The sequence below is a fragment of the Aedes aegypti genome, chromosome 2 (genome assembly GCF_002204515.2).
Source record: "Aedes aegypti strain LVP_AGWG chromosome 2, AaegL5.0 Primary Assembly, whole genome shotgun sequence".
NCBI lineage: Eukaryota > Metazoa > Arthropoda > Insecta > Diptera > Culicidae > Aedes > Aedes aegypti.
Window position 1 is genome coordinate 460,794,834 of NC_035108.1, and position 24,902 is coordinate 460,819,735.

The following is a 24,902-nucleotide window of genomic DNA, read 5'->3' on the forward strand; positions in this document are numbered from 1 at the left end:
TGACACTAAGATTGCCGATATTGGACAGCTTCATCCGATATCGCTATTTTTATTTATGTATGTATAAGGTACCACCCTGTTTAACTGGCTAAACGACATCAAACCGTGTTTGTCTAACAATTGGTTCAATACTTGGTATGTTTCCGAAACACGTCCCGGAAATCGGGACGGGTACACTCTTTGTATAATCTACTCACAATCATATGCTCCGAAATCGTGCCCCTACGAGTAGCATTACTGTACAATCTCCACCCCCCTCAAAACATACATACAAATGCAGTCAACTTGTGTAAAACTATCTTCAGCTCTGGCGTTTTTACGCGAGTCAATTTTCCGGCATGGGATCCGCGGGGGTCGACTCTGCTTCGCATTCCGGGAGCTCTTCTGCCGACTGGTGCGATTGATCGTGCCGTTCGATTGACATCGGTGAATCGGATTCCGTACTGGGGGGTTGCCTCACATCAGGAGAGGAATCTTTCTCCGGCTCGGCGTTGTTGTTGTCCGACTCTTGGTGATCGTCTGGCGTCAGCGACTCCTCCGGTACTGGATCCTGCTCCTCTAAAGGATCCTCTGGTTCAGCCACAGCCATCTCCGCTTCTTCCAAGTCGTCCATCTCCTCATCCTCGGTTGTTGGTAACAGTTCCGCTTCCTGTAAAATGATCTCCTCGTCGATCGGTTCCGGAACTTCGTGATCAATTTCGTGACTCATTTCGTGATCAACATCGTGATCATCTACTTGATGATCATCTTCGATATCTTCTTGTTGATCATCTTCGATATCAGTTTCGTGATCATCTTCGTGCACCGACGAAGTCGGCGATGGTTCCGCGGGGATTTCAGGTGGTTCCACAGAAATCTCAGGTGGTTCCACTGGTTGTTCGGCGATACTGGGACTCGCCTCGGTCGGTTCTGGAGAGCTGCGTTCTGTTTCTGGAGAGCTGCGTTCCAGTTCTGGTTCGCTGGGTTCTGCTGGTTGAGGTTCGCTTGGATGCTCTAATGGATCGGTTTCTGTCCGATCCGCTACTGGTTCTTCTTTTTCATTTTCGTCAATGTCCTTCTGTGGCGTAGGATTCGCCGTATCAGTGATTTTAGGTTTGATCAGCTCGTTGATGGTGTGATTCAGAATGCTCTGTAAAACAAAAGAACAGATGTAACATTAGTATGTATTTATGATGGAGCCAGTATGATCATATACACTGGTCCCACAGTTATGAATCATTTAAGGCTCAGCTTAAATTTGAAAAGTTATAGAGAGCAAAATAAACCATATTTGTTGATGAAATCAATGCCGAATGGTAAAGTGGGGTATATACCTGCAGTTCATGCACAATTTTGTCATTAAAATTGTTGAAAACATTTGAAATTTTCACTTATCTGAACGTTGTCTTAAACCACAATTAATGAATCGGCAAAAAAGTTGTCCACAAATATGAATCAATGTGAACACGATTTATGAATCATTGCTTACTTTCAATTATTTTGCAATTAAATGCTTTATAGTTCATATGTTTATTAGAACACTGCCTCGGACAACGTTAATTACATCCGGAGGTGAACCGCAATCAAGTATTTCAAGAATCTGCATTACTTTGCATCATTTTTAGTGCTGCTACTGAGCGGGCTTAGTGAATTTGTGGATTTATATGCTTCTGGAGCATATATGGCAGATAGTGGAGGATGATGGCAGATACACCCGATTCTGTTTTTGCACGGATTTTTTTTACACGGCCGTGCAAAAAAAGTTTCCATACATATTTTTCCGCCAAAACCTTATTTTTGCATGAAACGTCGAGAAATGGTGTTACTTTTTTTGCACGGTTTTTGAAATTTTGAACTGAAAACTTTTTTTGCACGGTACGCATCCCCCGTGCAAAAACAGAATCGGGTGTAGTGTAATTAGACAATCATAAGATCTAGATTGCAGAACTCGTAAATGCTTGACTCTGCCTTTACTGCCTTTACTGCAGTGATAAAAATTCACACATTCGATTTGTGTGTTTAAAATTATGGATCGATTCATAAACGTCCATATCGTATTGCTACGATTTTCTTGCAAACTTCGTGTGTGTTATTTATTTTATTTTATTTTATTTTATTGATGTACAAGGGGGTCAGGGGCCAAGTCTCCAGCATAAGTTTGAAAACTCACACCGTCCATAATACACCGAGGGGGTTTTAGAGTTTGGGAAGTAGGCAACGCAACATCTTTGACCAGAAGGTTCTTTAAGTTTTGCTTCTACTCTTGACATCCAATACACGTATGAATGATGCAAGGTCAAAAGAACATGAATCAGTCATCGCAGACAGACGTTTAAGCAGGAACAAATTTATTCAAAATTCCTGTGTAAATTCTACCGTGGTGTCACCTAGGGAGCAAATTGCTGCAGTACAGTGACAGTTCGTAAAAGCACGTGGCTTCATCTTCTCGCTTACCACCCAGTCCACCACCCACTGAACAAAAATATCAAAACAATCACTTTAAAAATGATTCACACAATTGTGATATTTTCACGCCAATTTATTTTACATGAGTTACGATCATTCAAGGGTGTTATACTAGCATGAATCTGTGAGTAAATTAAATGCCAACTTGTGGTAAAAATTACAATGGATTTAATTAACTTTTACATGAGAAATTAAAATCAAAAGGGAACATCACCCACCCAGCGCGAAAAAAAGGTGCATAGTTTTTAGCGTTGACCACGTGGACTGTGGGAGCGGTTGTGTGTCATGATGTCAACGAAATGTGATCAGGATGGTGGCGGGACGCATACGCCACTAACGCCATCTGTTAGCTTATTGCCACTTGGCGATTTGTGGCGGCCATGTTTTTACACAAGTGGCTGAGTCTAACTTGAACGTCTGTCTGCGCAGTCATACATATAGCGGTAGTGAAGTGTTTTGCCTAAGGATATGGGAAAGGAGGGATTTTGGGTCGTGTTTTGTAAATAGCTCTGTGGAACAAGTTTGTTATTAGTTAAAAATTTAGTTAATCTGATTCACCTTGCAATCAGTAATAAGAATATTTACAAAAATATGATACTTATCTTTTCTCGGTCAATACGCTGCCATGTCTTTACTCTCCAATGGATGTTTCCTCGTTGTAATGGCGGGTTAGATATGAAAACAAGGATAAAGAGAGAATAAATGTTAGTGATTGTTACATGCTTTATTGCTGCATTGGCCTACAATGAAATCATAGAAAATTCGCTCTTTGGATTCCCATGATAACAATCCCCATGCAGCTTACGAAAAACTCCATGGCAATGATCACTGTACGCCATGTGCGGCATTCAGGACATCTTAACAATACTGAGGACGAACAACAAAAAATGAATCCAAAAGAGCGAAAACCTCAATGTTTCAATGTAGGACAATTCAGCTTTAATACATGTGAGAAGTTCTTGGTGATATTCTCACAACGGCCATTCAGAATGGTTCGACGGATGTAGATAAAAGATCATTATGATAAAATTAACGCGACGACATGTTAGTGAGCTCAGAACGATTATTGTATTTGCAACTGTTAATTTCTATAGTTAAACTTAGGGTCGGTTATTGTATATAACTTTTAAGATAAGCTGGAGTAAAGCACGAACGCGAAGTAATGACCTTCCATCCCATCTTCAAGTGCTCTCCACAAGCACTACTCTTCATTCTGGCACTTTAGAACGTCCATGTTGTAACTTGTTCACACAAGAAATCTGCCTCGACCGAGTTGGCAGAACGCGCCCATACCCCTTTCTGAACCAAAGGACAGGGATTTTTTTGCAAACTTCGTGTGTGTTACACACTAAATTCCTTTGTTTTGGCTCATGGATTGATTCATCAACCGATAACAGGGATTCCCATTTTTTTTTCACATAAGTTCCCGAAGCCTTCCCTTCAGATTTGTATGCGTCAACCTATCACCCAACACGAATTCAGTGAGTTTTGCTTATGGTTAGCTTGTGTCATGATCATTATGTTCAAGTTAGTCAATTAATCGATCTGCGCAATGAGTTTGTTATGATGAAATCGATGAACTTTGCTATCGATTATCATGTTCAAAACTTCTACATTGTTTGTGATCAACCCATAGCGCACTAAAATGTGAATGGATCTCGTGTCGAACAACAGTTATCATCATTCTTCCAAAGAGAAGAAGCAAATTTTGAAGCTGAATGTGTTATATGAAAATTTGTGAATTCGATTTTTTTTATTAGTAAAGTTGTCCGATATTCTTTTTTTTTTTAAAGTGTGAATATATTTTACTTCTCCATGTGTCTGATAAAAGAGCCAACAGTTTAGCCTGGGAGTTAATAAAAATAAACTTACGTGCAACCAAAGTGATCATAAAAATGACAAACAATTGGTATTGATAACAATCAGAGAGGATGCAAACCAGTTCTTTTCTTTCCCACTCATTGCTTTTGATCTTTCTGCAGAAGCAATACCTAGTTTTTATTGCAAAATCAGGAAGAACCTATTAGGTGTACCTACAAAAATTCTTTACATTTTTCACATCTATACTGTTTCTTTTTATGCCTCAAAAATTTAGGATTTTTTATTTATCCAAAAATTATTCAACATAATAATCTTTCAGGCCTTACATAAACAACGTCCACATTTTTTATAGCCATATAAGACCCTCTAAATAACTTTTTTCATAAGAATTTAGTTTTTCCAAAATCATGGAAATTCATTTGTATGTTCAGATTCCTTTTCCACAAAAAAAAAATCCATAGTTTATGAACGGTCTCAAACCACTTTTGCTCTCCCGTAACAAAATTTTACATTGGAGATTATTTGAAACTCAGAATCATTTTTAAAATACTAAGCACTAGTAGTTTGAACGTTGATTCATAAACTGTGACTGGTGTGTATATTTCCCACAATTTATTGATCAAGTATTTTACTCAAAAATCTTAGCCAAATCCGTATAAACACGCATTTATCTCTCATAGCTATATTTATTGAATCTGTATATTAGGGTGCCAATGAAAATCGTGATATTTTATTAGGGTGGCTCACTTATTTTCCATTGGTGTTTGCCGAAAATTAAAAAAAATCAAGAAATTTTGAATTTGATCCTTTTAGTATTTTAACACCCCTTTTATAATCATAGGCCATTGTCTTCATTTTTGTATGTTTTGTTTTTTGTTTTTTGTTTAAATTCCTCTGAATTCATGCGCCTCTAGTTTCATTTGATATGCGACATCATCATAGGACACTGTTGACATATTTCATTAGGGAGTTTCTCTCATTTTCCATTAGGATGCATCATTTTTCGTACAGTTTGAAACCATGATTTCTCGCAAAAGTCTCGTCCACTTTCCTTAATTATGGTGTCATTGTAAAAATTTCAACCTTAATATCTACAGACCGAAAGATTATGGTGTGGACTACTACATAATATTTGTGTAATGTTCGACGAAAAATGTAAAGGTAACTTAGTTAACAATAAAAGAGTTTTCTAGAAAGCCTCTCATTGTTAGAAAGGTCCTTTTGAAAAGTTTTGCGAGATTTTCATTCGGAATGCAACACTTCACTAAGCTGAACCAGTTCGGAGTTTGGAGTTTGGAAAAGAAATTCCAAACGAAATTCCAAAGCAAATCCCGAAAGAAATTCCAAAGCAAATTCAAAAAGAAATTCCATAAAAATAAATCCGAATCGATTTTTGAAGGATGTTCCGAAGCAAATTCCAAAGAAAACTCGGACGAAAATTGCGCAGAAAATTCCAAATGAAATTCCGAGGCCAGCTCTAAAAGAAATTGCAAAGGAAATTCCATAAGAAATTTCAAAAAAAAACTTCTGAAGCGAATTCCAAAGGAAATTCCGAAGGCAATTCCAGAAGAAATTCCAAAGGAAACGCCGAAGAAAATTTTGAAGAACTGAAGAAGGAAATTCCGAAAGTAATTCCAAAGAAATCATAAATAACTTTCTGAAGCAACTTACTGAAAGAAATTCATGAAGAAATTCCAAAGAAAATTCTGAAGTAAATGAGATATGAAGTTCCGAAGAATACAAAGGAATTTTAAAGGATACTCCTAAGAAAATTCAGAAAAAAAACAATTCGAAGGAAATTCCAAAGTAAATTCCGAGAAAATTCAACGGAAATTCTGATGAAAATTACGTAAAACAGTCCAAAGGAAAGTTCCGTAAAAAATTCCAATCAAAACTTCTAAATAAAATTCCGAAATCTCCATAGGAAATTCCAAAAGTTATTCCAAAGGAAATTCCGAGGAAACTCTATAACAAATTTGGAAGTAAACTTCAAACGAAATTCCGAAAGAAATTTCAAAGAGAATTTTGAAGGAAGTAATAAAGGAATTCCAAAGGAAATTCTGGAGAAAATTTGATAAGTAGTCTCAAAGAAAACTGCACAGGAATTTTAAAGGATACTCCTAAGGAAATTTCGACGGAAATTCCAAAGTTAATTCCGCAGGAAACTAAAAAAAATCCAACGGAATTTCCGAAGCAAATTTCAGAGGAAATTCTGACGAAAATTGCGTAGAAAATTCCAAAGGAAATTCCGAAGAAAATTCCAAAGGAAATTCCAAAAACTCCATGGGAAATTCCATAAAAAAATTCAATGCAAATTCCAAATGAAATTCAAAAAGGAATTTCTAAGGAAATTTCTAAGAAAAAATCACAGCTCCAAAAGAAATTCCAAAGGAAACTTCGATGGAAACTTTCAAAATATAAGGGAAATCCCGAAAAAAAAACTTAAAAAAAAACTGATTAAAATTCTAAAAGAAATTCTGAAGCACATTCCAAAGGACATTCCGACGACAATTCTTAAAAATATCCAAAGCATATTCAAAAGGGAATTTCTAAGGAAATTCCAAAGAAAATTCCAAAGCAAATCCCGAAGCAAATTGCAATGAAAAAAGGAAGTTAAAAGGAAATTTCGTAGAAAATTTCTAAGGAATTTTCTATGGAATATCCAAAGCAAATTTGTAAGTAAATTCTCAAGAAAACTGTAGAAATTCCAAAGAAAATTGTAAAGGAAATTTCTAAGAATATTCCGCACTAAATTTCAAAGGTCCAAAAGAAATCCCAAATGAAATTCCGAAGAAAGCTCTAAGGAAAATTTCGAGGGATATTCCAAAGTAAATTCCAATGCTTCGAAAGAAATTCCAAATAATATATCGAACACAATTCTGAAGGAAGCTCCAAAGATAATTACACAGGAAATTCCGAAACAAACTCTAAAAGAAATTCGGAAGGAAACTCCAAAGAAAATTCCAAAGCAAATTTCGAAGGAAACTCAATAAGAAACTCCGAAGTAAATTTCGAAGAAAATTCCAATGAAAAGTTCAGAATGAAATTCCGAAGGACACTTCATAGGAAATTTTGAAGGAAATACCACAGAAAATTCAAAAGGGCACTTCTAAAGATACCGAAGAAAATTCCACAGGATATTCCGAAGCAAATTCAGGATAAATTTGATGAAAATTCCGTAGAAAATTTCAAAGGAAATTTCGTAGGAAAGTCCAATAAAAATTTTAAAAGGAATTTCGAAGGAAATTCCGATTAAAATTCCAAAGGAAACTCCAAAGAAAATTCCGTTGAAAACTCCAACGAAAAAATCCATATGAAATTCCGACGAAATTTCTATAAGGAACTTTGTTACATCTTTGAAGATTAAACGAGAACTGATTGTTAAAACTGGAATTGCCTACGTTGTCACAACCGAATCGCGTGTACTATAGCAAGCAGAAGGCAACGTACTTTTGTTTCGGGAATGAAGGAGCCCAAGGCACACTTTTGTTGCCCTTCATAGTCGCCCATCAAGCTATTGTCATAATTTGAATACGTCAAAAATTATTTCATTCCTTTTTTATCTGTATTTTGATTATGGCAGTTAGAGTTGTGCTTCACTGAATTCACTGATTATTGTTATTGGAATGTTTTATTTTAACTATTCAAAAGAAAACCTTAATGAAAATATCTTAACGAAGAGTTGCATGCCAATGAAGAATCATGATTCAAAACTATACAAACAAAGTTGATTTGTTAGATCTGTTGAGAATATTTTTTTTTTAATTTACAAATTAAATGATCACCCTTATGCAAAACTGAGGACAATAGCCCCAATGAAATATCACGAATATAATGAAGGAAATGGCCTACGATGATGAAAGAGGTGATAAAATACTATTGATTTTAATATCCCATTCAAATTATGATTTTTCGACAGAAAGGCCCACCGTAATGGAAAATAAGTGAACCACCCTAATAAAATACCACATATTAAATGAAGAAAATGGCTTACGATAATGTGAGAGATGTTCCAATACTATTGTCTTCAATATTCAATCAAAATTCAATTTTTTATTTTTTTTATTTTTTAACAAAAAGGACCACCCTAATGGAAAGTAAATGAACCACCCTAATGAAATATCACATATAATATGCTTTCAGTGGCCAACAATGATATAGGATATGTTTCAATACTATTGCCTTGAATTTCTCAGCAATTGAATTCAAATCGTTCATTCAAAAATTCAATTCACTCCCCAACTCAAAAATTTACTAAGTCCCAAAAGGTCGATTTTTTCAAAAAAATTTTTTTTCCAAATAACACCAGATCTCGACTTTTCATGCATTTCTAAGACATCTGGCATCAAAAAAAAAATTCGATTTCGGAAATTTCATGTACCCCCCATGTGGAGATTTTTCATGGGTAAAAAAAGCCAAACTTTGACCGCTTTGGGGGTCCACTTAATGAAGTCCGAGTGAGCTCAAATTTTGCATGGGGACTTTTTTCGAGGAGACAAAACTTTTGAGCACTACCATTTTTTGAAATTCGATGGCAAAATTTTTCCCATACATTCCATTGGCACCCTACTGTATATGTTGTTCGGGGCTAAATCTCTCACAAAAAATCTTTGAAACAAACTTTAAAACGTCGTTTCTAGCTAAGCATAAATAGCCACACGGCTTACAAAGTTGGCCAATAATACAGCCCAAATAGCTACAGAAAGAATTTAGTATTATTGTTGATTCATACCGCGATCAAGAGCTTTTTGACTGAGATAAAAAGCCTTGAAATGGCTGAACACTATGTGTTGCTTATCAATAAAAATGATTTTGTGATGTTTTGTTATGAGTTTAATAATAATTTTGTCTTTTGAAATCAGCTGATTCATAAATTGTGGGTGATTCAACTGCGTGGGGTTACTGTACCTAGATAAACTTTCAAGCACATTCAAACATTTTAAGTTAGGCTAGGTTTAAAGTTAACTTTCCCTAGTTTTAAGTTAAGGAATAAAACCCTTTTGGAAAGCTATTATGAACGATCTATGAACTTAAAACAGGACAACTCACCCTATCCCGATTGATTTTTTTGCACTTCAAGCGCAGGTGCCGTTCCAGGTTGCCCTTCTTGGAGAACCGCTGCTTGCAGTGTTCGCACGTGATTTTCAGTGCCGGCCGCTTCACCGTACACTTTTGACTGTGCTTCCGCGCCAGACTCTCCTTCTCGAACTTGACCTTACAGTACTGACAGGGGAAGCAGCGAAGTTTCTTGGCGCCGAGGGGTTTCTTGTTCAGTTTTTTAGTTGCAACCGCCACCGCCTTGCTTACTGGGGCGGACTTGGGTTTTTGAAGCTTACGCTGCTTCAGCGGAATGTTTTCCATGTCTTCGTCTTGAGTCTTCGAATTTTGTTTGGGCTTTTCCTTCTTGATTTTTGGCTTCTTTTTGACTGGCTCTTCGTCTTTGACTTTCTTAAGTTTTAGCGGCTTTTCAGACTTGACTGTTTTCGGTTTGTTCGGCTTCGGCGACTTTTCCGATTTCTGGGGTTCTGGTTTTTCCGATTTCTGTGACTTCTCCTGTTTCTGGGGTTCTGATTTTTCCGACTTTACGTCATCGGGTCGGTTCTGAAATATGGAAATAAGATCATTAAAGGGCCTATGTAACAATGAGAGATTCTCTCCTCTCTCGCTCTCTTTGGATTATAAAAGTGCTGTTTTTGGGAAGTTTCTCACTATGAATCAAAATACAATGTCCTTATGATTATGAAATAGGCATGTTTCTTGGGAAGGCTAGCGTTTCAAACAAAAAAAAACCAACAGAAGCGGTTCATGTCGCTCGGTTTTTGATGAAAGTTAAAGTAAACAAAGAGAGCCTTTCAATTTTATATAGGAAGATCATTTTGAAAAGTTACGCGAGAAATATCAACGAGGCTTTTTACCATTGCACACTGGTCCAGGAAGCTAATTTGGACATGAGGTTTTCGTCAAGATTTATTGATTTTAGAGCCATAGTTTCTTCTGAGAATATGTTCAGAATTTTCAGTACCGTCAAACGGGGTGACTTGCAACACATTGTAATTTACAGCTAAATTTCACTATAAAACACAAATTTCAAAAGAAAATTTGTTTCAAATCGGTGCTTCATACGTGTGACTCACAATTCAAGTAACGGCCACGATTAAATCTGTTATTATAAATATGTTTATACATTAAACATAATTCTTTTAAATGTCTTGAAAACTGATACTTGATAGAGATTCAAAATCGTGACCTGAAAACATGAGATAGATATAATTTACAAAAGTAATACTCTACATGGTGTTTCTATAACTAATAAGTGATCATATGACAAATTTTATTTTACGAAATCGTAACAATAACTTTTTATTAAAAAATATTTTTATATAAATGTACCTATGCGGGGTGACTTGCAACACTTTATTTCTAAGCAATTTAGAGTTTTAAAAAAGTTAAAAACTTTTGTGTTAGGTCTACTTTATAATTATAAGAGTAATAATTCATTAATCAAATACAAACACTCGTTAAAAATATTATTCAGTTATGATATTGGACCTTGATGATTTAACGCCTCTTTTTCCCATACAAAAATAGCTCAATTATTTTCTTACTAAAAGGTATTCAAAATGCTCTTGTACTGGTTCGAATGCTTTAAACACATGAATAACAATACTTAAGAAGTGTGACTAATAAAAAATATCAACGTTTTGTTGGCAAAAACTAAATTAGCATTGAGTGCACAAGGACATTTAAAAAATTTCACCTTTTTGATGACTTTTGATATGATAAAATAATTCGATTCAATCTTCTGTCATGCCATTCTGTGGGCCCATTCAAAGTTCCACGAGGAATTTAGATTTTAAATGACGTTTAGATCATGGTTTTGGTTGATTAAAGTTGAAAAGTGTTGCAAATCACCCCGTTTGACGGTACTACAAAATGTACGGATCAAATTTTTTTTTTACGATGATAGCAAGAGTGACTTATACGCCAACTTTTTTTTTATTTTAACGAATCGTAAGTTGGTATGTTCAGCAATGTTGTAGCAAATGATCATAGAAACTTTGCCGAACAAAGTTTTTCTCGGTTTTGCTTAAGAGCCGAGATAATTAAGTATTTTTAATAAAAAATCGTTTTTTGCTCTTAAATGTTTTATTTTTTAGTTTCATTGGCCTACTATGTTCTACAAAATTTTTATACTTATCGTTTGCTACAACTTTGCTGAACATATCAAAGTTGTATTTCTTATGGTTTTCATGTTATTGAGTTTTTCATCTTAAAATTAGCTATTTTGTATGCCTTGTATCTCAACTATGAGCACCTCAAAAAAATATATCCTTCCTCCAAATGATCTTGCAGTCTTTCAAGTACATGTGAGCAAAATTTGGAGAAGATGATATTTTTCTATCTCATAAAAAATTGATTTTACTAATAGACGATATGAGATAAATCACGGTGTCTTTTTGGAGTAACTTTATTACAAAAAAAAATAGGTAAGTCTGGAATTTCGAACTAAAAACAATTAGACTTTGCTCTTTCATTTGCGACCAAAATCAAAATAATCGGTCGGGGGTCTAGAACATTTTTTTTTATTTTGTGTGAAGTATTCATGGATATGTGTTTTTGTACCGACACACATTGCGTTGAACATAGATACGGGACAAACTGCAAGATCAAATCATTTGAACACCTTGGCTTGGAAGGTAAAGTTGTTTTTGCTCAAAAGAGCTGTAATAAGCATATATGACATATGATATACGCATAATTGCAAAACTATCTCAAACGTCATTTTAGTTATTGTCCATGAAAAACCTTGAAAATCGTACTTAAATTGGTCATAATGATGTAAGTAGTTATTAGGAAATATTTTTAATAGGTGAAGGTGCATCGATATCAAACCTCGAATTTTCAAGAGCTTGTTTGTAGATTTGTATGTTGAGAACCTGACAACCTTTTGCGTTGAACATTTTATTGATTAGTCGCCACCAGCGAGTGACCAGTGAGTTACCGGTTGTCTGCTTCCCTAGACTTGTGCTTTGGAAAATTCGAGCTTTGGCTTCTATGTATATTCATCCTTAAAACCATTGATAACCGAGTGTGTAGCTCGTTGTTATTAAGCAGATAAACGGACCAAAATAAAAACTGTCACCGCTGGGAGACAGAGGAGGATCTTCTCTTCGTCGTAGCATTGTGAAATAAAGTGTAAATCCATTCGTTTGCTCAGTAATAACAAGCTATGGCTTTAAGGACGAGATTATAAATTATGCGAGATTTCTCTTTTTACTCTTAGGGGATGGTACACAAATTATGTCACGCTAAATTTCAATTTTTTCGACCTCCTCCCCCCCCCCCTTTGTCACACTTTCTGTATGAGTCCTCCGATAATTTTGTAAGGCTTGTCACGCATGGCTTAACCCCCTTCTCTCTTGAAGCGTGACGTAATTTGTGCATGACCCCTAGATACAAAAGTGACTTATCCGCCTTTCAAACAACACAATTTCAGTTATTCGAATTAACTAGTAGAGGGCTTCGCATGTGATAAACCTTGTTATAAGGCATGTAATATACTTGCCCCATGGTGCTGAAAAATACGCTAATTTGGATGGTATTTGAGAAATTTCAAATCTTATATTTTTTATGTTATTTTCTTAATGGCACAGTGCTTATGAAAAGATCAGAAACTAACATCATGAGGCTAAAATGGGTTTGGGATTTTTGTACTTGTTTGCAGTACTATAACCCCATATTAACCCCTCTACCGGCAGCTTCATTTTTTCAAAATATTCAAATCGCGATAACTTTTATGTTTCTCAATATTTTTGAAAAACAATTCCACAACTTCTCAAAAAACTCTCTTATTTTCAGAATCTGTATCGGTTTTGAGCATTGGTCATCTATATTTGGAGACATTCCAAAATTCCTTGGGGGACCGACGCATAGCCATAACTCTCGTAATTATCTCTGGCTACAGATTTTTTCTCATATTCGGTTATTCGCTTTCCAAAACTAAACTTTGATGAAAGTCTATTGTGAAGAAATTAAACAAATCGGTGTAACTGTTTTTGAGCAATGAGCTTTTATATTTTTGGTACCACTCTAGCCGTAACGAGATCTTGAAAACTTCTTAAAACATCATATTGAAATTTTATATGGGAAGTGTCGGTCCCCCAAGGAACACTGAAATATTTTTAAAACCAGTTGACCAATGGTCAATACCGACATAGATTCCAAAAGAAGAAGAGTTTTTTGAGAAGTTGTGAAAAAATGGTGGGAAAATATAGAGAAACAAAAAAGTTATCGCGATTCAAATATATTTTTGTGCTGGAAAAATGAAGCTGCCGGTAGAGGGGTTAAGCTAAATAATAGCAAACAAACTCATGAATATCTCTTTTGCTATCTGTCGAATTGAATTTCTCTCTTCAGCAAATTTTTTTATTATGGTTTGAAGAATGAGCTTTTACAATGGGATAATAAGTTTGTACTTACATTACAGTAGGGTAGAAGCACCGGTTTTGGCCATACGCCAGTTGTAGCCATAGGGGATTATACACCGTTTTACTTAGCCAATCAGCATGAAACCTTTTGTGTTCAGAAGATCACATTCACATGATAGAGCTACATTCATTTACTCGTCCAAATTGATTCAAAACATAAGAAAAACAATGCATTTTCCTTATAATTTTAACTCCCATATACCTAATTTGGCCACTCTCATGAGAAATAAATGCGATTGGCCAATTTAGGAACCGAAGTTAAATCTCTGGCCGAAACTGGTTCCGTTGGCCTATATTGACCAACGGGATTTTCAAAGCGAAAGAATGGTTATTGCTCAGTTTTGATATTTTACACACATAATATGGATTGAATGCTTGCTGTTGACATATTTGTAATATTAATACGGCTTCCCATTTAATTTTTATTGACTTTTTCTCTTAGGTTGGCCAAAACCGGTGCTTTTACCCTACAAGCGTGTTTGGAACATACCTCAAAATTTCTTCATAGTAATTTCCATATAAACCTACATTGTCTTTGGGCCACCTTAAATCACCACCTAGAAAGCTGCGAATTTCACAGAACACTATTTTTATAGTAAGGATAGTAAGGAACATATGTGAGATTGAATTCTCAAACATTTTTTTAATTTTGAGCCGCCCTAATGTACATAAACACATAGATAGGCAAATTCAAACATATGTGCAAGTCTCTCGAAATCAAAAAAAAAAATTACTCTGGACCCCCCGACCGATTATTTTGGTTTTAGCAGCAAATGAACGCGAGAAACCTAAACTTTATTGTGGAGAAGTTTCAGACTTACCTATTTTTTTGTAATAAACTTGTTCTACGAAACACACCGTGAAATCCATATTTATTGAATATTCATACATGTTCAACTTACAAAAGTCATGGCTACCTAAGCACATCAAACGAAAGGTAACACGTGTATTTATATAGAAATTTTAAAAAACATCGTTTTTCAGTTGTTTTCGATTAACTTGGAAGCCTCTGCAAGAAATTCATCGTCTTTTCCTCTACAAGTATTTAATCTATTCCTAAGCAAGATCACCGGGTTGGAAGTCAACATAAGCCATATAAAATACATCTACAAAATTTACAGTCCTATTGAATTCTGTGGAATGATTTTCCCAGAATCTTAACACTTAAGAACAAAAAAACGATTTTTTATTAATAATACTTAATTATCTCGGCTGTTAAGCAACACCGAGAAAAGTTTGTTCGGCAAAGTTGTTTCTATGATTATTTGCTACAACATTGCTGAACATACCAACTTACGATTCGTTAAAATAAAAAAAAAGTTGGCGTATAAGTCACTCTTGCGATCACCGTAAAAAAATAGTTCCATACATTTTGTAGTACTGAAAATTTTATTTTATTTTATTGATGTACAAGGGGGTCAGGGGCCAAGTCTCCAGCATAAGTTTAAAAACTCACACCTTCCATAATACACCGAGGGTTTTGGAGTTTGGGAAGTAGGCAACGCAACATCTTTGACCAGAAGGTTCTTTAAGTTTTGCTTTTACTCTAGACTTCCCCTACACGTATGAATGATGCAAGGTCGAAAGAACATGAATCAGTCATACATATAACGGTAGTGAAGTGTTTTGCCTAAGGATATGTGAAAGGAGGGATTTTGTGTGGTGTTTTGTAAATCGCTCTGTGGAACAAATTTGTTATTAGTTAAATAATAAGTTCATTTGATTTACCTTTCAATTAGTATTCAATGATTACAGAAACTTTATACTTTACAAAGGCGTGGAGTGCAGCAAGCTAGGTAGGCGGATCAAGTGCGTATCGATTTGGCGAGCGTAGGCCAGAACCGAGGATGGAGAGATGCGACCGCAAACCGACGTTTTCTCGGCCATTACGCTGCCATGATAAGGATGCCTTTCCTCTTCGATGAATTATTCCTCGAAGCGGGTTAGATATGAAAACAAGGATAAAGAGAGAAGGACTGTTAGTGATTGTTACATGCTTTATGGCAGTATTGGCGTACATTGAAGTCATACAAAATTCGCTCTTTGGATTCCCACGATAACAATCCCTGAAACTAATGATAAACAACAAAAAAATGAATCCGAAAGAGCGAGAACCTTGATGTTTCAATGTATGACAATCCAGCTTTATTGCATGTGAGAAGTTCTTGGTGATATTCTCACAACGGCCATTCAGAATGCTTCAATGGATGTAGATAAAAGATCATTATGATAAAATTAACGCGACGACATGTTAGTAAGCTCAAAACGATTATTATATTTGCAACTGTTAATTTAAATAGTTAAGCTAAGGGTAGGTTATTGCATATAACTTTATAGATAAGCAGAAGTGCTTACGAACGTGAATCCATCCCATCTTCAAATGCACAACACTTCATTCTGGAACTTTAGAACGTCCATGTTGTAACTTGTTCACACAAGAAATCTGCCTCGACCGAGTTGGCAGAACGCGCCCATACCCCTTTCTGAACCAAAGGACAGGGAACTAACCATGATACCTTAACTACAAATACAAAAGCTACTTCTATGTTATTTCCACTACTACGCTCGCGATAATTATGTTATGATCGTTAGAATAAAAAGGATAGAGGTTACTACTACATAACATAAATACTACCCAAAGAACGCTAATGTCGCCAGTGTTGGTGTAATGAATGCAAAGTAGTGCAAAAATGCGTAGAGAATTAAATAAGGTGTAAATTACAGCATTTTGTTCAATAATATTATATTATATTATAAAAGATATTTTGAAAATGAAACATTTCAGTAACAACAGCGTCATCAGTTTTCTAATTATTATACATATATCAGTAACACTACTAAACTATCTCTAATACCGCTACAACCTACCTTGCTAAATAACGCAATACCGTAAAATGCCGTAATTCAAAACCTTTTGGAATATTTCTCAAAAATCGTAAATTATTGTTAATGATAATTTTAATTGGAATTATGATGCGTTACCCGCATATACAAATAGCGGTATGGGCAAATTTCAAAATTGTTCTTAAATTATGACTAATTTTAGACCAAATACGCGGATTTAGGCGATGCGCTGAATTACGGCACTTTACGGTATTACTAAGGTAATAATTACTACATTGTTAGTAAACCTAACATAAATGTCTATTTTCAATGACCTGTGAGACGCAGAGACCACCCGCACCCACTCTTGCGCCTCGTGGTCTACTGAAAAAGATTTATGTATATTGAACCAATACTACTATTAGAAATAGTGCTACTGAAGAAGGTGATCGTTGGTTTCCCAGTCTTGTTAGTGATTTGAGTGTTAGTAGAGACTGGTAGTAGGCCCTGCCGGTCCCTCCAGCATTACGCGTAGTTATCTGGGGTTAGATCATGCGACAGTAACTAAACTCATGCTGAAGGTGTGATAAATCAAGTGTAAAATATATTTAAGCATTGAAACACAGCTCATTATTTAACTTAAAACTATTCGACTAGCTTACATTTCATAAGTTATAATTACGATTATTTTCGCGATCAATATATTAGCATTAGAGTAATTTTTCACAATATCAACAATATGTAATCGCTTGATAAATCACCGTCAATCCCATCACCTAAGGGCAGGGCATTTTGTAGTACTGAAAATTCTGAACATATTCTCGGAAGAAACTATGGCTCTAAAATCAATAAATCTTGACGAAAACCTCATGTCCGCCTAAATTAGCTTCCTGGACCAGTGTGCATTGGTAAGTTCGCCACTCATGCAAATTAGAATCAATCGTGCAATACTTACAATCGCTTTACAGTAGACCTTCTGGTGCTTCTTCAGATTGCCCCGGTTGGAAATCATCGACCCGCAGAACTGGCACTTGACCTGTTTGTGCTGCTTCCGTACGGTGCAGACGCGCTGATGCTCGATCATGGTATCCCGGGCGGCGAAACCCTTCCGACAGTAGCCACAGTTGTAGCTGACCTGGTTGTTGTTGGAGCACCGTTTCTCCTCATGCTTCTGCCGGTCGGATTCTTTGATCCGCTGTCGACAGTGCGAGCAGAACTCCCGCTTCACGATGCTCGTGGGCGTCTCCTGGGGGATTTCCTGCTGCTTGCGGGGTGTGATTTGCTGCTTGGCGGGAGTTTTGGCCTTCACTAGGGCCAACTTCTTGGGCGTAAGTTTTGCTATCCGCCTCTGCTTGCGTTCTGGCGGGAGAGCGTTGGTCTTCGGCGTTTGTTCAACGGTCTCGGCTTTCTTCTGGGGATTTTCAAACTTTTAAAGAGATTAGAATGTCTATACATCCTTTAACCGTAGGCTACAGGGCTGCCATGAAAAACACAAATTGCACATATTTGATCACAAGGCAATATTTTTTCATGAATTTTCCAGGATCGCTTCACTATTTGAATTAATTTTATGAGTAATGGGAAATCGTAGATTTGGATCATTATAGACATGATGTTCAGGAATAGACATCACTTGGTTAGATAGGGTTAAAATCACATAAGCTTCCTCTTAGCACAGTTTTATTATTTGGATTGTTTTTTGTACAAAAAGTGAACAGATCCGAGATTTATAATAAGTTACGATGAACCAGAGGATTTAGAAACGTCTAATGAACTTAGAATCTTTAATTAATTTGGGCGCAATTTGAATATCATGTCAGCCTCATAGCCTAAATAGGGTTCAAAAACTTACCTTCTGTGCGGGATCACACCGATGCTTCAGCAGCAGGCTTCGGGTCATAAATGCTTCCGGGCAGTGAGGACACGGATGTTCGGCGTTCACCCGACCCAGCACGCACCGTCCATTGTGATGAAGGAAGCGGGTTTTCTTGCCGACGCTTTGCTGGCAGTAGACGCACTTGGTCAGCTCTTCGGCCACCGCCACTGCTGGTTGTGGTGGTGCTGCTCGCTGTTCCGGAGCCGGCTGTTGCTGCTCCCTAACGATGGCACTTTTGTCGTCCAGGGACGAAGAAGCTGGCGGGGGCGGCAACGGTAGCGGAACTCCCGTGGTAACTTCTTTGATTGACTTTAGCTTGGCGAGATTTGCCGTTTGCTTCCGGACCCACACCAAACACTGCTTCTGCATGTGCCTGTTGAGGGCGGCTTTCTTAAGGAATTTTTTACTACAATACTGACACTCAATGCTATGACTCCAGTTGGTGGTGCTGGCGGTTGTCTTTGTCCGTCTGAGTTTGGGTTTTTGTTCGATGGTGTTTGTGGGTTTCGCATTAAGTTGTGAGGGCGCCGGGCCCTTCCGGCTAGGTGGTTCGGGAGTTTCGCTGGGAACGGAAGAGGTATCGTACGGGGAGGATGAATGCTCTGCAGGTGGCAAACTGATTCCCTTCGCTTCACAAACTTGTCGATAGACGCGACAGCTGTTCCGCAAATGGCTCGGTATGCCCTTACTGCTGGAAAACGTCTGATGGCAATAGGCGCACTTTGGTCGTGACGAGGCTTTGTACTTCGGTTCCAGACACTTGCCGTTCCGGTGCTTGTAGGGCTTTTTCATCTTTTTCATACAGTGCTGGCAACGCTGCTGCTGGCCAGTGGTGCTGGCGGTTGGTGTGCTTGTGGTGGCCATCAGCGATGCTTCCGGGATTACGCTGACCGAGAACCGACCCCAGTCGGATTCGGTGTTTCGAGGGCTGGGTTCGATCATGCTCGCTGAGATTTCCTACAATTGAGACATTGAGATGATATGAAGACTAGTGTTGGAAGAAATTCAATCAAGCATATGTGAAGCGAAAGCATAGTTTATATGAAGCACTACGGAAGGGTTCATTGCTTGACGTTCGTTGAAGTCTCTCGTTCAAATCCTTCAAATCAAACGACGCGCTGGCAAATTAGCAGTAGCTTGGGACACGATCATATGAAAAATATCCACGTGGCCACGTGTTTATCGCTCTACAGTTAATAATAATAAAAGCTGCTTATTGATGTGGGACAAAATTAAGATTCTCGCTCCAGTCCACTTTTTGGATTGCATTTACTGCCGTGAATCGCAAGTCAGTCCCATCTGTAAAAAGTAGGCATTGAGAAAATGGGCTGTGAAGTTTTCAAACTCGTTTTCCATACTAATATTCAAAAAATTCCACGAGATTGGAACATGTTCCAATCCTAATAAAACTTTCACAACTAGCTTTTCACCACGATATCTTTCCGAGAAAAATATAAAGTTGATCAAAAAAAGTTACATTTTTGTGTTCCATGGTGCGAAAGTCTGTAGTGGGACTAATATGCGATTACTTTTCATTATGGGACAATTTGGCTTGCTGTTTTTCCCTATTTTTTTCGAACAAATCATATTATTTTATAAGTGCAACTGAGAGAGCATTGGAAGAGATGTTGAAAACTGAACTCAACTCAATTTTGACGAAAATGCAGATGGGACTGACTTGCGATTCACGGCAGTTTAGGTCCCAAATAACTGTGCAAAATTTCAGCTCGATCAATGAAATTATATTTTAGCGTCAGCCCTTCAAAGTTGGGATTCGCAGGGATTTACTATGGGAAAACTTACTTTTGCAAAGAAAAATCACCCATTGTCCTCTATAAAAATTGTTATTTTTACGATAAACAACATTGTCGAAGACCGCAAAGCAATCCGACGCTTGTGGAAAAAGTTATTAGGCATAGACTATTCGGAAATTTTGCACAATTTTGTTGTTATTTCTTTACGTGTCAATCAACGTCGTCTTGTCAATAGGTATTCATTGAATAACTTTTTCACAAGTGTCGGATTGCTTTACGGTCTTCGGCAATATTCTTCATCGTAAAAATACCTATCGAGGTCTGTGTTCAGAATTTTTATAGAGGATAATGGGCGACCTCTGGCGATTTTTCTTGGCAAAAGTAAGTTCTCCCATAGTATATCCCATACAAACTTTGAAGGGCTGGCGCTAAAATATAGTTTCACCGATCGAGCTGAAATTTTGAACATTTTTTTGGTACCTAAATGGAATCCAAAAAGTGGACTGAAGCGAGAATCTAAATTTTGTCCCACACTAATAAGCAGCTATTATTGTTATTAACTGTAGAGCGATACACACGTGGTCACGTGGATATTTCAATGGGTAAAAATCCTCGCGAACACGAATTTAAAATATAATTTTTTATCAATTGTAGTATTTAGAAAAATTGAAAAATGCTTTTATAATTTGTACACTTTTACAGGAAATGACGATTTTAGTGTACAGCCTTCTTTATTGCCTTTGATCATAAACAATATCAAGATAAATAACCAAATCCGAAATAATGCATTTTTTAGTAAGTTCGTTACGAAATCTGTTTACCGTGAGCGCAAATAGGAACACTCAGATGCAGTCACAAATGCAATTGAATATTTTTTTTTTTATGAAAGTTTTTCGAATAGTTTTTATTTTGTAGCTGATAACCTATACTTGAAGCTACATTGTGACTTAAAAATAGTATTGATCAACAAAATACCGTCAAACGGGGCTTCTTTTGACATTATTTCCACATTCTTTAACTTTGAGGATTTGTAACTCTTAGAATTATGGATATGTGTTGATAATTTTTGCCTATATTTAAGTTGTATATGTACGTAACCCAGATAGCCGTAGCGGTAAACGCGCAGCTATTCAGCAAGACCAAGCTGAGGGTCGTGGGTTCGAATCCCACCGGTCGAGGATCTTTTCGGGTTGGAAATTTTCTCGACTTCCCAGGGCATAGAGTATCTTCGTACCTGCCACACGATATACACATGCAAAAATGGTCAATTGGCATAGAAAGCTCTCAGTTAATAACTGTGGAAGTGCTCATAAGAACACTAAGCTGAGAAGCAGGCTTTGTCCCAGTTGGGACGTTACGCCAGAAAGAAGACGAAGAAGATGTACGTAACAAATGTGCAAAATATGAGGCAAATCCATCAAGAAATAACAAAAATGCTTGAATAGCGAAAAAAGTGTGTCCTTCAAGACAAAAAAGGGGCTACTTTGGACATTTTCACAATTTGCTAATGAAATGATTTTTCCTTACAACTTTTAAACTGATTCAATAGATAGTCGTCCACTGTGATGTTATTGAACGTTTTTCATTGATAAACTTAATGTAAAAAATTGCAAAGCTAGAATCAATTAGGGGGACATCCCCCAGTACCGGACAATTAAGCCACTATATTCATAATTCCAAAAATATTGGTTTTATTTGCTCGTGTTACCCATTTATGATAAGTATTATCATTTTATAGTGTACAAAAATAAATTTGAAAATATAAATGTGAATTTTGACATTGCATTTTGATGATGTATTTTAGTACCAAATTGATCGATCTTGAAAGGTGGCACCCAATACCGGACACGATGTGGAAACGCTTCGAATTCTGTAAATTTGAACATAATTGAATGCTTTTACTTTATGAATAGTATATTAGTGCCAATTCAATGCATTTGCAACATATACAAGAACAATTTGAGTTTTTATTCGTTTGCAAGATGTGCATCAAAAACGTCTTTCATATATGATGAAAAATAGCACATTTTACGATGTTGTTCTGTATGCTAATTCTTCTTAATTTTAATGCATGTTTGATACCATGATCGACGGAATCCATGAAAAATGAATGTATTTTGAGACACTGGTGCAGTAATTACAAAGATATCATATAGCAAATCAAGCTGTCCGAAACTGGGGGACAGGAGGTTCTTACCAAAATTGTAATTTGTCCATATTTAGTTCAATTATGGTACAAAATACATACATACTATCAAATTAGGATTATGTTAGATCATGCTTGCGTGATCCAAAGTATTTTTTCCATGTTCAAAATAATTACTAAATAGGCTCAAAATTAAGACGATACGTCAAATTTGTTAAGATTTTCAAACATTTCTACTTTTTTAAAAAGGCATACATATTTCAAGGATGTGTTATTCTACGCAAACATTAGTCTCCATAATAGCTTTTATGGGGTAAGACACTCATTAATATTGGTATTAATATTCGTTAATACGGATTCATATATATTATTTTAATGATATCTACGATTTTCCTAAAGACATCTGACAGAAGTATCTTGAATGGTGGGGGTTTATAAACAAGAGGCTAGGTATCGTGGATTGTATGTCTTGCCGGGCTCCTGAAGAAACTATGGGCTATGGGCTCCAGAAGAAACTGCGGTCAAGAAAGATTCACCCCCGCACCAAATGCACGATGTACAAAACGCTCATAAGACCGGTAGTCCTCTATGGGCATGAGGCGTGGACTATGCTCGAGGAGGACTTGCAAGCTCTTGGGGTTTTCGAACGCCGAGTGCTAAGGACGATCTTCGGCGGCGTGCAGGAGAACGGCGTGTGGCGGCGAAGGATGAACCACGAGCTCGCTCAACTCTACGGCGAACCCAGTATCGTGAAGGTAGCTAAAGCTGGAAGGATACGCTGGGCAGGGTATGTTGCAAGAATGCCGGACAACAACCCTGTAAAGATGGTGTTCGCCACGAATCCGGTCGGAACAAGAAGGCGTGGGGCGCAGCGAGCTAGGTGGATGGACCAGGTACACCAGGACCTGGAGAGCGTGGGTCACAGTCGAGGATGGAGAGAAACGGCCATGAACCGAGGGAATTGGCGAAATATTGTTGGCGAGGCTTTATCAAGATAATTGATGTAAAGCCAAATAAGTAATAAGTAAGTAAGTATGTCTTGCCGATCTGACATACCATAGGAGACAAATTGCACCGGAATCGAGTTGCGGAATGGCCCGGAGATCGTAGAAAGATGTGGGGCATTGATGACAATGGAGCTTCACTGAATGTGATGCATCGTAAAAGTACCAGTCTCCTTCTAGCCAGCTAGGGTTCCTAGTACCGACCCCTTTTGACGAGTACCGGTTCCACGGTACTGTAACTCTCAGTACCGGTAGTACCGGTAAAATACCGGTACTGGAAGATTTTTTTGCAATCAATATAAAGCATTCAATATTGGACAAAATAAAATCATCTTTTTCACATTCACCAATAAGCCCAAGTTTGCTAAAGCTTGTTCTTCATTTTTATAAATGAGTAAATCGTTCTAACTTTATAACTCATGAGACAATCAAAAATAGGCGTAGACATTCAAGTTTGGTCTGACGTGGTGGGTCACATTAATTCATATATGTTCTTTAACCATCCATAGTTGACCGTTTTACAGGGAATTAGAAAAAGTTGCGGATGCATTGTGTAATATTCTATATAGTGCGTAAAATCGTTCAAAATGAATAGTTTATTGAATATGTTCATGTTATCACCTTGCTTATCATTCATAAAGAAGGATTTTAAAATGCAAAGCTTGTTGAAAGGTCAATGTTCAACTGCCATACTTGTGTATTTATATAACTAAACTTTCAGACACGGAGATATCTCTTTCCTAGCCCATCTGGATGCATCTCGAATTGTGCCCATGCATCCTGAAGTGTCAACATTTTTTTTCGTTTTGAACTGATTCGTTATTCACGAATTATTCCAACAATTTATATCAATCTTTGTATCATAATTGAAGCACCTTTAATGGTTCAATATCCTGAAATTGTTTGTACCTAGTTGTCTAGAAAGCTTGATATTCGCCATTAGAAACTTCATTTGTATTCGGCAATCGATAATTCGATAATCCTGTTGATAACCAAAGCATCTGCTGAATCATTTCCGTTCAATAATTTAAGTTTTAATTTAGATGTTCAAATTTTTTTTAACAAGATGCAAACAATGAGCGTGCCTCTAACGTTTTATGTACGGAGATAAACCGTCCTTAGTGCTGGAAAGATTATAATTCGAATAGGCCTGTATGTAAATGTTCCTTGATTGACCTGAGAAATTCACCATCAACAAACTTTTCTAAACTTACGTACCATTTATTGTGAAGAAATTTGTTGATTCAAACGGTTATAAGATTTTTCATCAGTACCGAAAATACCGGTACTCAGTGCTCTCCGGTACCGGTATTTCGGTACCAAAAAATGGTCGGTAGTACCGGTACTTTCGGTACCTGTACTCCCGGTACCAAAACCTTAAGCCAGACTACCAGATGGATGTTGGCATCAAACAGTGTGGTCTATGTTGCATCGGACGGATTTCTCATATATTTTGCTCAGACGATTTGACGATAAACACAACTTGTTTTTTCACATATATAATCAATTTGCCTTGGCAACAGCAAAACTCCATGCATACTTGAT

At 36.9% G+C, this 24,902-nt stretch overlaps 1 protein-coding gene across 1 annotated transcript in view; it reads right to left on the reverse strand.

The window, feature by feature from the left end:
- LOC5569708 (serine/arginine repetitive matrix protein 1) overlaps positions 1–24,902 on the reverse strand; it is an 87,520-nt gene continuing 62,618 nt past the window's right edge. Inside the window, exons 3-6 of the mRNA XM_001658649.2 lie at positions 18,430–19,410; positions 17,533–18,003; positions 9,316–9,867; positions 1–1,129 (exon numbers count right to left, since the gene is read on the reverse strand). Coding sequence (XP_001658699.2) covers positions 326–1,129; positions 9,316–9,867; positions 17,533–18,003; positions 18,430–19,410 — 2,808 coding nt within the window. The 3' untranslated portion in view covers positions 1–325. The remainder of the gene's footprint in view (positions 1,130–9,315; positions 9,868–17,532; positions 18,004–18,429; positions 19,411–24,902) is intronic.